General features: G+C 47.5%; 1 protein-coding gene across 2 annotated transcripts in view; it reads right to left on the reverse strand.

Annotated features, from left to right (window-relative positions):
- The window catches only part of VSTM5 (V-set and transmembrane domain containing 5), a 34,025-nt gene extending 26,543 nt beyond the window's left edge, over nt 1–7,482 (reverse strand). For both annotated transcript variants that reach the window (XM_074015080.1, XM_005579368.5), the window contains exon 1: nt 7,232–7,482. In XM_074015080.1, coding sequence (XP_073871181.1) covers nt 7,232–7,322 — 91 coding nt within the window. In that variant the 5' untranslated portion in view covers nt 7,323–7,482. The remainder of the gene's footprint in view (nt 1–7,231) is intronic.
- Between the last annotated feature and the right edge of the window lie 5,294 nt (nt 7,483–12,776).

A 12,776-nucleotide genomic window follows, 5' to 3' on the forward strand; every position in this document is an offset into this window, starting at 1 on the left:
TGGATACCACAGGTTACAGTAAATTCTCCTCCAGAAAAACTAATAGGCCAATTCCTCTTCATCCTTTAAATTTCTGTTTAAACATCATTTCCTCCAGGAAGCCTTCACCAATCCTTAGCACCAAGTTAACGGCCCCATTTCTGTGTTCCCATTGTTCCCTGTTTCTCTCCAGCAACACACTTATCCCCCTCTGTTGTAATTCCTCCTGATGAATGGCTCATCCTCCTCGATCTGCCGTCAGCTATGTGAACATAGTGGTTGGTCCGTCTTGGTGACCATTGAATCCCCAGGGCCTAGCACAGTGCCTGGCACTGTGGGCTTCTCATATGTACCAGAATGAATGAATGTCTTTAGGCAAGTCCCTCAACTTCTCTGAGCCTCAGTTTCTGCACCTATAAAATAAGGACTAATGACATCTCGTTGCAGGCTAACTCTGAAGATGAATCAAAAGCAGCTGTTACAGTGCCTGTCATGAAGTGCTCGGTAAGCAGTCACAGTTATTATTATCTTGTAATTGTTAATTTATTAAGTTATACAAAACTGAGGAGATACTGGCTTTTCATCTCTTCAGTTGGTTGGAGGCTATTATCAGTGATCTTTCTAAACCACACATCTAGCTGTCTTCCCTGGCTCTGACAGACCTCAGTAATCTGGTCCCAACTTTCTTTTCCATTTCCATCTCCCACGACTCCTCACCCCCCAATTCCAGTTGTACCAAACTATGGACCATCCCCCACTGGGCCTTTATTCACTCAACCTCAGCTCAGCTCACCGCTTTCCCATTCTCAGGTTCCTGTTCACTCTTCAAACCCATCTTTAATGTCATCTCCTCTGCCAGGCCCCACTAGGCTCCCATAGCACAGCTCACACCAGCCTTCCACTCATGTTAGATGACTGACTGCCAGTCTCCCCTGCTAGAAGGTGTGGCAGGTATCACATTGTGCTTATGTCTGAATCACCAGCACACAGCAGTATGTGATGTGACTCATGCAAGCACGGGCTGTCGAATTGAATTGACCTGACATAAAGGAGCAAGTTCTGGTTCAAGAACCCCTGAAATCCCATCCCGAAGTGCATGGAAGGCTTGGTGGATGGGGAGAGGAGAGAGGAGCTCTGATGTTCTGCTTTGAGGCATTGGCTTTTAAAAAAGACTGTGATCCAGTCCCAGAGTGAGCCTGGGGCGGGAATCTCTTATTATTACACAAGGGCAAACTGTCAGAGGAGCTTGACGTTAAGTCCCCTTACCTGTGCCTAGTGCCGCCAAGGACCCACATCTCCCTCCTCCTCTGGCACTAGTGTAGGGGTCTACTGGAGGAATTATTCCAGCACCTTCCACCCAAGATGCAAAGCCTTCCCAAGCTCCAAGACCTTCCCAAGCTCCATTCCCTTAACCATCAGACAACTAGTTAGACTGAATACAAGGAAATTAACACGAGTCGAAAAGCCTGATTAAAGTAAAGAATGATCACCCCTTCTACTGGTCCACAAAGAGAAGGTGGTTGTCCTCACAATTCGCCAGTGCTAAGAACTTTCTCTCTCTCCCTCCTCACCTGACTACCTCCTACTTTGTCATCAAGGCCTCCTCTTCAAGAAGCTCCTCCCATTCCAAACCGAGCTAACTGCCTTTCTCAGTACCCCCAGGGCAACTGACAGCGAATCAGCTGCTTAGGATTTGACTTACAATCCCTCAGTGCAAGGCCCCGCTGCTACCCCAGCTCTTGGCAAGCTGTTCCAGGCACAGTGGGTGTTCAGGAACCATTTATTGAGCCAAACCAAACTTCCCAGCAAGGCAGCCTTGTCTCCTGCCCTCAGCCTGGTGGGAAAGTATTTTTAGGTTTGCCAGGATAAAACCACGAAGACACAGGTGAGACTCTATGACACAATGTTGGGTGTTCTGAGAAGAGCAGGCGGGAGATGTGCTGAACCAGCTGTTTCCATAGGATCAGACTAATGGAGGGGAATGGTCTAGTCTAGTGCAGTACTTCTCTGGCCACACATTGGAACCACTGAGGAGCTTAAAAGCAAAACAAAACAGTGTCTGGGTCCTGCCCTCAGAGATACTGATCTAATTGGTCTATAGCAGGATGTGGGCATCTTACAAGGTCCGTATATACTCAGAGAAAGGTGACCCCACATACGGGGCTTACACACAGCACTGGGATTGGCATGGGCACTGTCAGCTGAGGATTCTCTGCAGCAGGGCTCCTCTGGGGTCAGCATGGCACGCGCCTGAGCTGCCCGAGGGTGTGCCTCAGCAGACAGAAAGGCTAGTATGCTCCCTTGACCAGTTGGACGCATGGACAAAGAGTGTCCTGTGCTCCTTTTACTGTCCAGTGTGTCATTTTTCCTTTTCCTATAGGGATGACGGGTGCCTTCCCAGCACAGCAAACCAGTTACAGGAGTGGCGAGTTATTTCCAACTTGAAACTTATCAATCCCTGTCCCTCCCACTCTCATTCCTGCTGGATAAGTAATTACTTTCCAACCCAAAGCCCATTTTGCAGGGAAAATCCAGGTGCAGAGAAGCCAGCACCTTGAGTACACAAGCAATGGGGCTCCAGCGTCAGTGGGGTCTCTGAGTGGGGCAGTGGCTAAGTTCCCATGGGTGCATCTTAGGGCAGCTTCCACTCCCTCTTCCCTTGCCAGGTCCCAGAGGTATTGTGCACCTATTTTTTGAGCACCTGCTGTATGCCTGCAATTCTCTTCTCCACCCTGTCCTGCTGTACACACTCATCTTTCAAGACTCAACCTCACCTTCTCCGTGAAGCGTTTTCTGACTCTCCAGGCAGGAGGCCTCCCATGACTGGCAGAAGCAACACACATTCTCTTTGGAAGAACTCAACTTCAATCCAGGCTGACAAAAATTGGAGTAAAGCCTTTTTGTGAGTTTTAGACACACGGTCTCACTATATTGCCCAGGCTGGTCTCAAACTCCTGAGCTCAAGTGATCCTCCCACCTCGGCCTCCCACATAGCTGGGACTGCAGGTGTGTGCCACTGTGCCCAGCTCCAAAGCTATTGATTTATAACATGAATCCTGACTTTAGATATAGTAAAAGTTTTTTGGTTTTTTTCCCCCCCCCAAAAAAAGTCTTACATCAGATAAGGGATATAGCTGTCCTTAGGTCCTAGGGATAATGGAGAGGAGAGTCTCCTGGCCCTTGCCCTGCTCCAGACCAGTAGGGAGTATACTCAGGAAGGCTCTTGGAGATCAGGAAGTAAGACATTTGTGTGACTTTCCGGTTGACTCTATCCCCCCAACAGCTTCAATTTTGTCTTTCAGGCATTTTCTGAGGTGGGGAGGAGGTGTGTGTGCAGGGGTGCCCGTCAGCCAGGGAGCTGGCACCTCTTCCATACGATGTGCGCCATCACTAGCACTGCACACATCACCCTGTATGAGGAGTCTCTCTCCCCTGAGTGAGGGCTAAAAGCTGAAAGCTTAATTGTCCATCAGTGGGGCCTGGCTAAGTAAAAAGCAGCATATTTATATGATGACATATGTAGAGAAGTTGAAAGGAATGCACTTCCTTTATCAGCATGGATAGAGCTAAAAAAATTGGTGTAGAAACTAAGTTGCTGAGTAAACAGTACAGAATGATTGCATTTTTTTTTTGAGATGGAGTCTCACTATGTTGCCAGGCTGGAGTGCAGTGGCATGATCTCGGCTCACTGCAACCTCTGCTTCCTCGTTCAAGTGATTCTCCTGCCTCAGCCTCCCGAGTAGCTGAGTCTACAGGCGCCTGCCACCACGCCTGGCTAATTTTTGTATTTTTAGTAGAGATGGGGTTGCACCGTGTTGGCCAGGATGGTCTCGATCTCTTGACCTTGTGATCTGTCCGGCTCGGCCTCCCAAATTGCTGGGATTACAGGCATGACCACAGCGCCCGGCCCCATGATTGCATTTTTTTTTAAAGTACATTGGAAACTCACTTTTTTTTTCCAGTCGGTACATTTGTATGTATGCAAAAATATTTTTTATAAATCTGAAAGGACAGTGCAGAGTGAGACCATTTGTCTGTTTGATCAGGGATCAGCACACGGCCCACAGCAGCATAGTAGGTGCTTCTAAGATATTTGCCACATGGATGACAGCACTGGGCAGCTGCTGAGGACTTATGGAGTGATGGCCCCAGAATCTCATGAAGGGCCTCGAGGGGATTCCTCCTATACTGGCTCCCTCCTCATCCCACCCACCTCAACCTTTCACTAAGCCCAGAACCCACGGCTCCATTCTGGCTGTGGCATCCCTGGGTCTGTCCACTCCCTCCTCAGCTTTGGATTCAGCCCTAGCCCTGTTCCTCTATGTTCCTGAGGACTGGCCCCACTGTGTGTATGTGTGTTTGTTGGGGGAGCTGACTGTTACTTCGAAATTGGGATTGGAACAAAGCAAGCTGATTCTGGCCCAGGCCATTAACTAAACTATCCTACTGTGGTCTCAGATCCAGTGCCTCCAAATGAGAGGGAGCACTGGGTGGGTACTTGTGAGCCTGATGGCTAATGTACTGGGAAAGGACATGAACAAATGTTCTAGAAAGATGCTTGCCTGGTGGGGAGGCCTGCCAGCTTTCCAAGCCCATAAGTGCTTGTCCTAGTCGGCTTGGGCTGCTGTAACAGATGACCATAGACTGATGTGGCTTAAATCAAAGTTATTTCTCACAGCTCTGGAGAGGCTGGGAAACTCAAGATCAAGGTGCCAGTTTTTGGTGAGGGCCTTCTTCCTGGCTTGCTAATATCCATTTTCTCTGTGTCCTCACACAGCTGGGAGGGAGAGCTCTGGTCTCTCTTCCTCTTCTTATAAAGACACTAATCCCATTATGGGGTCCCACCTCATGACCTCATCTAAACCAAATTACCTCCCTAAATCCCCTCCTCCAAATACCATCACATTGGAGGTTAGGGCTTGAATATATGAATCTCGGGAGGACCCATACATTTGTAGGGGAAATGTTTCAAAAGCAGGGTGTTTGGCATGCTTTAACTCAGACTTCAGGGTAAATGGTGAATATCAGGGGTTCTGGATGAAGCTTTTGACACAGGCAGAAGAGGTAGAGAATGCAGGGAACTGGTAGGAAGGAGGAGGCCTACTCTTCATCATTATGGCTGGCTCCAAAGCACACGCTTCATTCAGGCAGGCACACATTCATTTAACATCTTTTAAAGGGGCAGGCCCTGGCTAGCACTGGGCAAGTGCTAGGGACCCCGAGTTGAAACAGAGGGCTTGCCCTCCTGGAGCTTACTGCTGTGCATGAGACAGGTCTCAATGGAAAACTGCAAACTTTTACCTGGCCTCCAGGTTTTGCATGTGCTGTTTTGTCTGGGACGCCCTGCATTCCCTTTGTCCTGTCTCCCCAACTGCTCCTACCCATCTGGCAGGTATGAGTAGGTGGGGCTGTTCTGGGGAAGTTTGCTCAAGTCTGGATTTTGAGACACTAGGGATCACAGAACATGGCACCTCTTGCCTCTCAAGGCTTGCCATTGCAAGGCTGCCCCTCTTGTTCGCTTGTCTGTCTTCCCCATGACACCTGAGCTTCCTGAGAACAAAACTGTGAACCACCATATCCTAGGTACCTACTGTGGCCTGCTTCTTGCAGGGAGAGGGTGCAGTCAATGAGTGAGTGAATGAATGAATTATACACTATTACAAATGGCTGGTCCCTGAGCATGATGGGTATCTGAACAGATGTGTAAGTATGGTGATTGGAAACAAGTGCTAAAGGTTTGAGAAATAATAGAAAAAGCCACTGCAATGACGAACACACCCATCCACCTGCTCGAGACTAACAACTAACTATTTCTTGATCCACAGCTGCCAGAGGAACACGCCTCTGTCTTACTGGGTTTCTGTGATTTGCAACCTCCAAAGCTGGGCTCTAGCCAGAGGGGTGTAAAGGTCAAAAGTGTTAGATCGTTCAGTCACCTTGTATAAGTGACATAACATTTCTTTCTTTCTCTTTCTCTCTCTTCTTTTCTTTTTCTTTAGTTTTGGAGAAGGTCTCATTCTGTTACCCAGGCTAGAGTGCAGCGGCACAATCAGGGCTCACCGAAGCCTCAATCTTCTGGGCTCAGGTGATCCTCCCACCTCAGCTCCCCTGTCCCCCAACCCCAGTAGCTGGTCCTACAGGCAGAGGCCACCACACCCAGCTAATATTTTCATATTTTTACTACAGACAGTTTTGCCATGTTGCCCAGGCTGGTCTTGAACTCCTGGACTCAAGGAATCCGCCGGCCTCGGCCTCCCAAAATGCTGGGAATACAGGCGTGAGCCACCACGATCGGCTGATAACATTTTTGTGCCTCAGTTTCCTCACTTGTGAAACAGGAATAAGAGTAGTTTATTAGGGTTGCCCTAAGGACTAAATGAGACGGGTCTTGTAAAGTCTGAGGGATGGTAAATGCATAAATGCTTAATAAATGCTGGCTCTTACTAGGAGGCCTCTCACCTCCAGCGGCCCTGCTCTGTCATTCTCTAAACTTCAGTTGGTCCATCTGTAAGATGGGCATGCGAATGGTAATGATTAAATGAGAAAGTAAAACTGTGCTAGGATCTGTTATTTGTGTCCAAGAGAGCCTGTGGGACTATGCTTCACATCCAGGCTCACCAGGCTGGGGATTCCAGGTCCCGGCCATCCAAAGCGAATCTGCTCAGTGCGCTGGTGGAGAGGACCACCTCCAGCCTGGGGACTTCAGGCCACAACGCCCAACCCAAGCCCCAGAACCTTTTTTCTCACGGGAGCAGGCTGCTGTGGGTTCGTCTGACTGATCAGGGAGGCCTGATTATTCTCCCGGGAGATGACCTGGGAAGGCCATGGTGGGTCCCCACAGTAGGGGGCGGCACACGGACTGCAATCTGGTTATTCCAGGAAAAAGAAAAAAATGTTGCAGAGGCGGCGGCCATAGGGTTGGGAGCCGGTTATCTCTGGGCCACCTTCCAGCTCTGATAACTGCAGGCCGGGCTCACCGGGTGGGGCTGGCGCCCCGAAGTGGGCCGGGGCGCCGCGGTCTGTAGCCTCTGCTTTGCCCGGCCCCTCCCGCCACGGTCGGGCGCCGGGTCTCCAGGCCGCGCCCAGCCCCATGAGGAAGCAGCGCGGTGCCTGCCAGCCCGAGCTCACCGCGTGCCCTCAGCCGGACAAGGTGGGCAAGGGCCAGGGGGGTCGCTGCTAGACCCCGGGACCCGCAGGCACTCCCCTACCCATCACCGCTCCCCCAGCACCCGGGGCATCCCCCAGAGCTTACTCTGCAGACAGCAGGCTGCGGCCAGGCAGAGGGCGAAGAGTCCTAGGGAGATGCCTCGGGTCTTCCTCCTCCCGCTCGGCAGAGGCCTCATGGGCGAGCCCGGGGCGGCGCGGGCCGGGGTGTGTGCTCGCTGCACCGCGCTGCAGCTCCTATGCAGCCTTCTCTCTTCCTCTGCCACTGGCTCCCGCAGGTTCTTTAGGGCCAGATGCAGATGAGCTGGTTGTACTCTGGTTGAACCAGTTCCCAAGGATAGAGAAGGGGAGGGGGAGCTGCGGGGGGAGAGAATTAATATGGGAAGGAATGGGAATGCACAGACTCAGAGGTAAATAATGGCAAATAATGGCAAATAATGAGCAGCCTCCTTCCGTTCACACCCATTTTACTGGTATTGATTCAAGGTTCGGCTGGATGCTAGGTGGCAGGAAGGGAAAGTACTAGCTATTGCTTCAGGACAGCTAGTCATTGGCATCATGGGCAAAGGGAAGGCTTTTAGGAAAGTGAAATGACAGCCTGGAGTGAGAGGGATGAGGGGAGGGGGCGGGGAGACTCAGGCTACCCTGATGGGAACCACTGCACAATGATGATATCCATCCATCTATCCACCCATCTGTCCATCCATCCATCCAGGAAATGTTCACCAATCGCCTGCTTATTTGCACAGGGCCTCGCGCGTGGCAGTCACTCAAAGAAACTGGTGGAACGAAGCTGGGCACTGCTAAGTGCTGGGGATACAAGGATGTGGGCACCTCTTTAGAAATCCTAGCAAGAGCCAGGTGCGGTGGCTCACGCCTGTAATCCCAGCAGTTTGGGAGGCCGAGGTGGGCAGATCACAAGGTCAGGAGATCGAGCCCACGGTGAAACCCCGTCTCTATTAAAAAATACAAAAAAAAACAAAACAAAAAACAAAAACAAAAAAAACCCGGGCGCGGTGGCGGGCGCCTGTAGTCCCAGCTACTCAGGAGGCTGAGGCAGGAGAATGGCGTGAACCCGGGAGGCAGAGCTTGCAGTGAGCCGAGATCGGGCCACTGCACTCCAGCTTGGGGGACAGAGCAAGACCCCGTCTCAAAAAAAAAAAAAAAAAAAAAAAAGAAATCCTAGCAAGGGGTGGGGGCTGCAAAAAATGAGCAACTGCTGTACAATTCATATGCCGTTAGGATCAGAGAAGCCCAGCGTGCTCTGGGGGCTCAGAGCAAGTGTAATTAGCCCCCAGGAGAGGTCGATGGAGGGGTGGGACAATCAGTTTTGGTCCAAACTAGTCACGAAATTCTATTTCACTTTGTCAAAACTAGAATTTCTAGCTTCACTTGCCACAAGGGGTAGCAGTGTGACCCGGTGCTGGCCAGTGATATTTAAGGGGAAGTCTTTTTGAGGTGTTTCTGGAAACGTTTTTGCTTTCTTCATAAAAAGGACAGCTAAGGCTGGGACTACCCCCCCCCCCTCTTTCTTTCTGCCTTGAAAACATTTATTCTGTCCAGATCTGTGGCATATGTCTTACATCTATTAAGTTACATAAATGAATGAAAAAACCATCATGCTAAGTAAGGATGGTGGAGCAGGAAGATAGAAAGACCTAGAAGGGCCGGGCGTGATGGTTCACACCTGTGATCCCAGCACTTTGGGAGGTCGAGGCAGGTGGATTGCATGAGCCCAGGAGTTTGAGGCCAGCCTGGACAAATATACTGAGACCCCATCTCTACAAAAAATACAAAAATTAGCCTGGGCATGGTGGCCCATGTCTGTAGTACTAGCTACTCGGGAGGCTGAGGCAAGAAGATCACTTGAGTCCAGGAGGCAGAGGTTGTAGTGAGCCGTGATTGTGCCACTGCACTCCAGACTGGGTGACAGAATGAGACTCTGTTTTAAAAAAAGAAAGAAACAAAGGAAGACATAGAAGATTATTGTAATCCACTGTACTTTCCAATCTTCTTCTGGTTTCTAGAGGAGATTTCTTACCGATTCCAATGTATTCCTGGTGAGGCTGGTAATAGTGGTACCCTGCTGACTGGCTTGGGGTGGGTTTGTCAACCATGCTGTCCATTTGAAGTACCCTGTCTGCCAACCAAAGTATTTGGTTCAAGGATGGGCAGACAGGGCCATCAGAGTCTTCTCTGGAAATGTATGGCCACTGCTGGGATGCTAAAAATGGGATATGAACCTGGGGGTACTGGTGGACCATCTTGTCTGTCATGTGGAGAGGTCCTGGGTTGAGAATGAAACCAAGATGAGACAAACTGAGCTGGGAACTAAGGAAAGAGATAAAGGCCTAACTACATGGGTTGAGTTCTGGGATTCTGCACGGTTGGGTTTGCCATTTATCAGCAAATAAATGCCCTCTTTTGCCTCAGCAAATTTAAGTTGCATTTTTATGATATAAAATTGAGAATGTCCTGCTAAAACAAGTGGTCTTCTTGACATTTTTCTGTTTTCTTTATTAGACATAAAGGGCGTCAGGAATCACTTGCATTCATTTGTTTATCCATCAAACATTTATCAAATCTGCCCCCATATCAGGCAATGTGCTAGGCACTGCAGCTCCAAAGATGAATAATAACTCGTAACTCCTAGTCTCAAAATACTCACAAACTAGTGGAGACAAAATGATTCAAGTTGAGAAAGCCTTCCAGACACAGAGGTTTCTCCTGCTAAGGCTAAGTTGAGAGGAAACTGGCTGTTCTGCTTACTGCTATGAACCCTCGAAATCTGAGATAGGTCTTAATTTAGAAAGTTTACTTTGCCGAGGTTGAGGATGCATGTCTGTGATATAGCCTCAGTAGGTCCTGAACACACGTGCTCAAGGTAGTCAGAGCACAGCTTGGTTTTAAACATTTTAGGGAGACATGAGACATCAATCAACATATACAAGATGAACATTGGTTCTGTCTGGAGAGGCAGGTCAACTTGAAGCAAGGTGAGAAGACTCAATGCAGGAAGGGGTGTTCCAGGTCACAGATGGCTAAGAGACAAATGGTGGCTTTTTCTTGAGTTTCTGATTAGCTTCTCCAAAGGAGATAATCAGATATGCATTTATCTCAGTGAGCAGAGAGATGAATTTGAATATAACGGTAGGCAGGTTTGCCCTAAGCAGTTCCCAGTCTGACTTTTTCCTTTAATTTAGTGATTTGGGGGCCCCAAGAATTTTTTTCCTTTCACATTTCCCCCCTTTTCTTTTTAAAATTTTTTTTGAGGCCGGGCGCAGTGGCTCAAGCCTGTAATCCCAGCACTTTGGGAGGCCGAGATGGGCAGATCACGAGGTCAGGAGATCGAGACCATCCTGGCTAACACGGTGAAACCCTCTCTCTACTAAAAAGTACAAAAAACTAGCTGGGTGAGGTGGCGGGCACCTGTAGTCCCAGCTACTCGGGAGGCTGAGGCAGGAGAATGGTGTAAACCCGGGAGGCAGAGCTTGCAGTGAGCTGAGATCCGGCCACTGCACTCCAGCCTGGGTGACAGGTGAGAGTCCGTCTCAAAAAAAACCATTTTTTTTTGAGAAGGCACTTTAGAAGAAAATGAGTCTCTGGGTTCTGGTTTCATTGGATCTCTCATGGCTTAGAATGGTTTATTCCTAGACAGGTAGGTGCTGAGTTATTAGGAAAGCTCATTATTAGCAGGTTGTGAAGTCTCATGTCCTATGACAATAGGGGGAGGAAGGGAGAAAAACAGTAAACTAAAGAATAATCCTGAAAAATTGATATAGGCCACATTATACTGTGTAGACAAGGATGAGGACAGTTTTCCCAAGGGCTTTCATTGGCTCCATAAGTCAAGTTTGATTCCTTAAAGGAAAGTACACCATTCCAGTCAAAGCCTTGGTAAAATAACCAGTTTCTCCAGTTTTGTCCTGTTACAAATGAAAACAGATTCTTGTTGCACTTATGCAAATAAGTGTATTGTCATGAGTTAATAATGCTCACAAATAGTTTCCAAATTCTGTAGAAATCAAGTAGAGAGAAAACAAATGTACTCTACCTTTTGTTCATAGGTACTCAATTGTTAAACGTTGTAAATAACTTAAAAGTTTTCTTGACTCTGAAAAACAAAACAAAGGATCAGCAATGTTTTAGTTAGAAAGATTACTTTAGACTTCTATTAGCTTAGTCCATGTAGATAATTTTTGTTATGTTTGGTATTCATGAACATTTCAGCTCTCCATGAGTTCCGAAAGTTTTCCTCTATTCGGATGTCACAGTCTTCAAAGTTATCCGAAACCTATATTCAAGAGCATCTGTTAGAGTTGTATAGCCAATAATAAAAACACCTTCTTTTTTTTTTTTTTTTTTTTTTTGAGGCGGAGTCTCGCTCTGTCGCCCAGGCTGGAGTGCAGGGGCGCGATCTCGGCTCACTGCAAGCTCCGCCTCTCGGGTTCCCGCCATTCTCCTGCCTCAGCCTCCCGAGTAGCTGGGACTACAGGCGCTGCCACCACGCCCGGCTAATTTTTTTGTATTTTTAGTGGAGACGGGGTTTCATTGTGTTAGCCAGGATGGTCTCGATCTCCTGACCTCGTGATCCGCCCGTCTCGGCCTCCCAAAGTGCTGGGATTACAGGCTTGAGCCACCGCGCCCGGCCATAAAAACACCTTCTAAGAGGACCAACGGAAGACAACAATTGTCTGTGGATGACAAAATGTTTTAGGGCAGCCATAGTAAAAGACACAATTGACAAGTAAATTTGTTACCTCTGTGGCACACAATAATTTAACATAACAATTATAATTATTACTGATAATGTACACTAAGTCATATCAGAATTATAGGAGTTTTCTGTAATTTTGTAATACACACCAATAATATATTTAAACAAATACAACCCAGAGAAAACCAAACACCATGACATATTTGACAATGCTTCCTGTAGCATTTATATGCCAAATAAATAAGCCAAATATGTCATTTTTTGGACTTTAGGGAACCTATTAGTAATATCTTAAATATTAATTAGGTCAGAAAAAGACAGTTTATAATTTGATTTTGGAAAGTTAGTCAAATATTGAAGGTTTAAAACACTTGATAACACAAAATAGGATTACAGGTCTTGTAAAATAAGTCATTCATTTAACCAAAGTGATAACTCAAGGATTTGTTTAAAAAGGCAAAAACCTTCCTTCTTTGAGAGATAAGACTTAATTTTCCAAATGATAAGCCCTAATGAAAACAGCATGAGGCCAATTAACTTTTTCAAAATTTTATAAACAATTATAAAATTTTAGCCTTGATCATAAGATGTAGCTTCCATAAGCCTTTATAACCTTTGTTAAGGAGTTGGTTAATGCTTCAAGAAAACCTTGTTTATCTGATACAGGGGCCCATATGCTAGTCTTGCATCAGTGTATCTTTGACATTAATGGTTAATTTATAGAGAAACTGAATTGATTTTATCCCTTAAAATTGGTCCTTATAATTTCACACTCTCACCTCTTCTGCAATAGACCCTGGGCCTTGAGGAGTTGAATGGCTTTAATTTCTGGCCCTGTGTGTCTCAGGAATGCAGTTTATTTTGATTGGGATCTTTAGTGTTTTTTTTAGATGGAATCCCCCTCTTTTGCCCAGGC

This window comes from Macaca fascicularis, chromosome 14 (assembly GCF_037993035.2).
Source record: "Macaca fascicularis isolate 582-1 chromosome 14, T2T-MFA8v1.1".
Classification (NCBI taxonomy): Eukaryota; Metazoa; Chordata; class Mammalia; order Primates; family Cercopithecidae; genus Macaca; species Macaca fascicularis.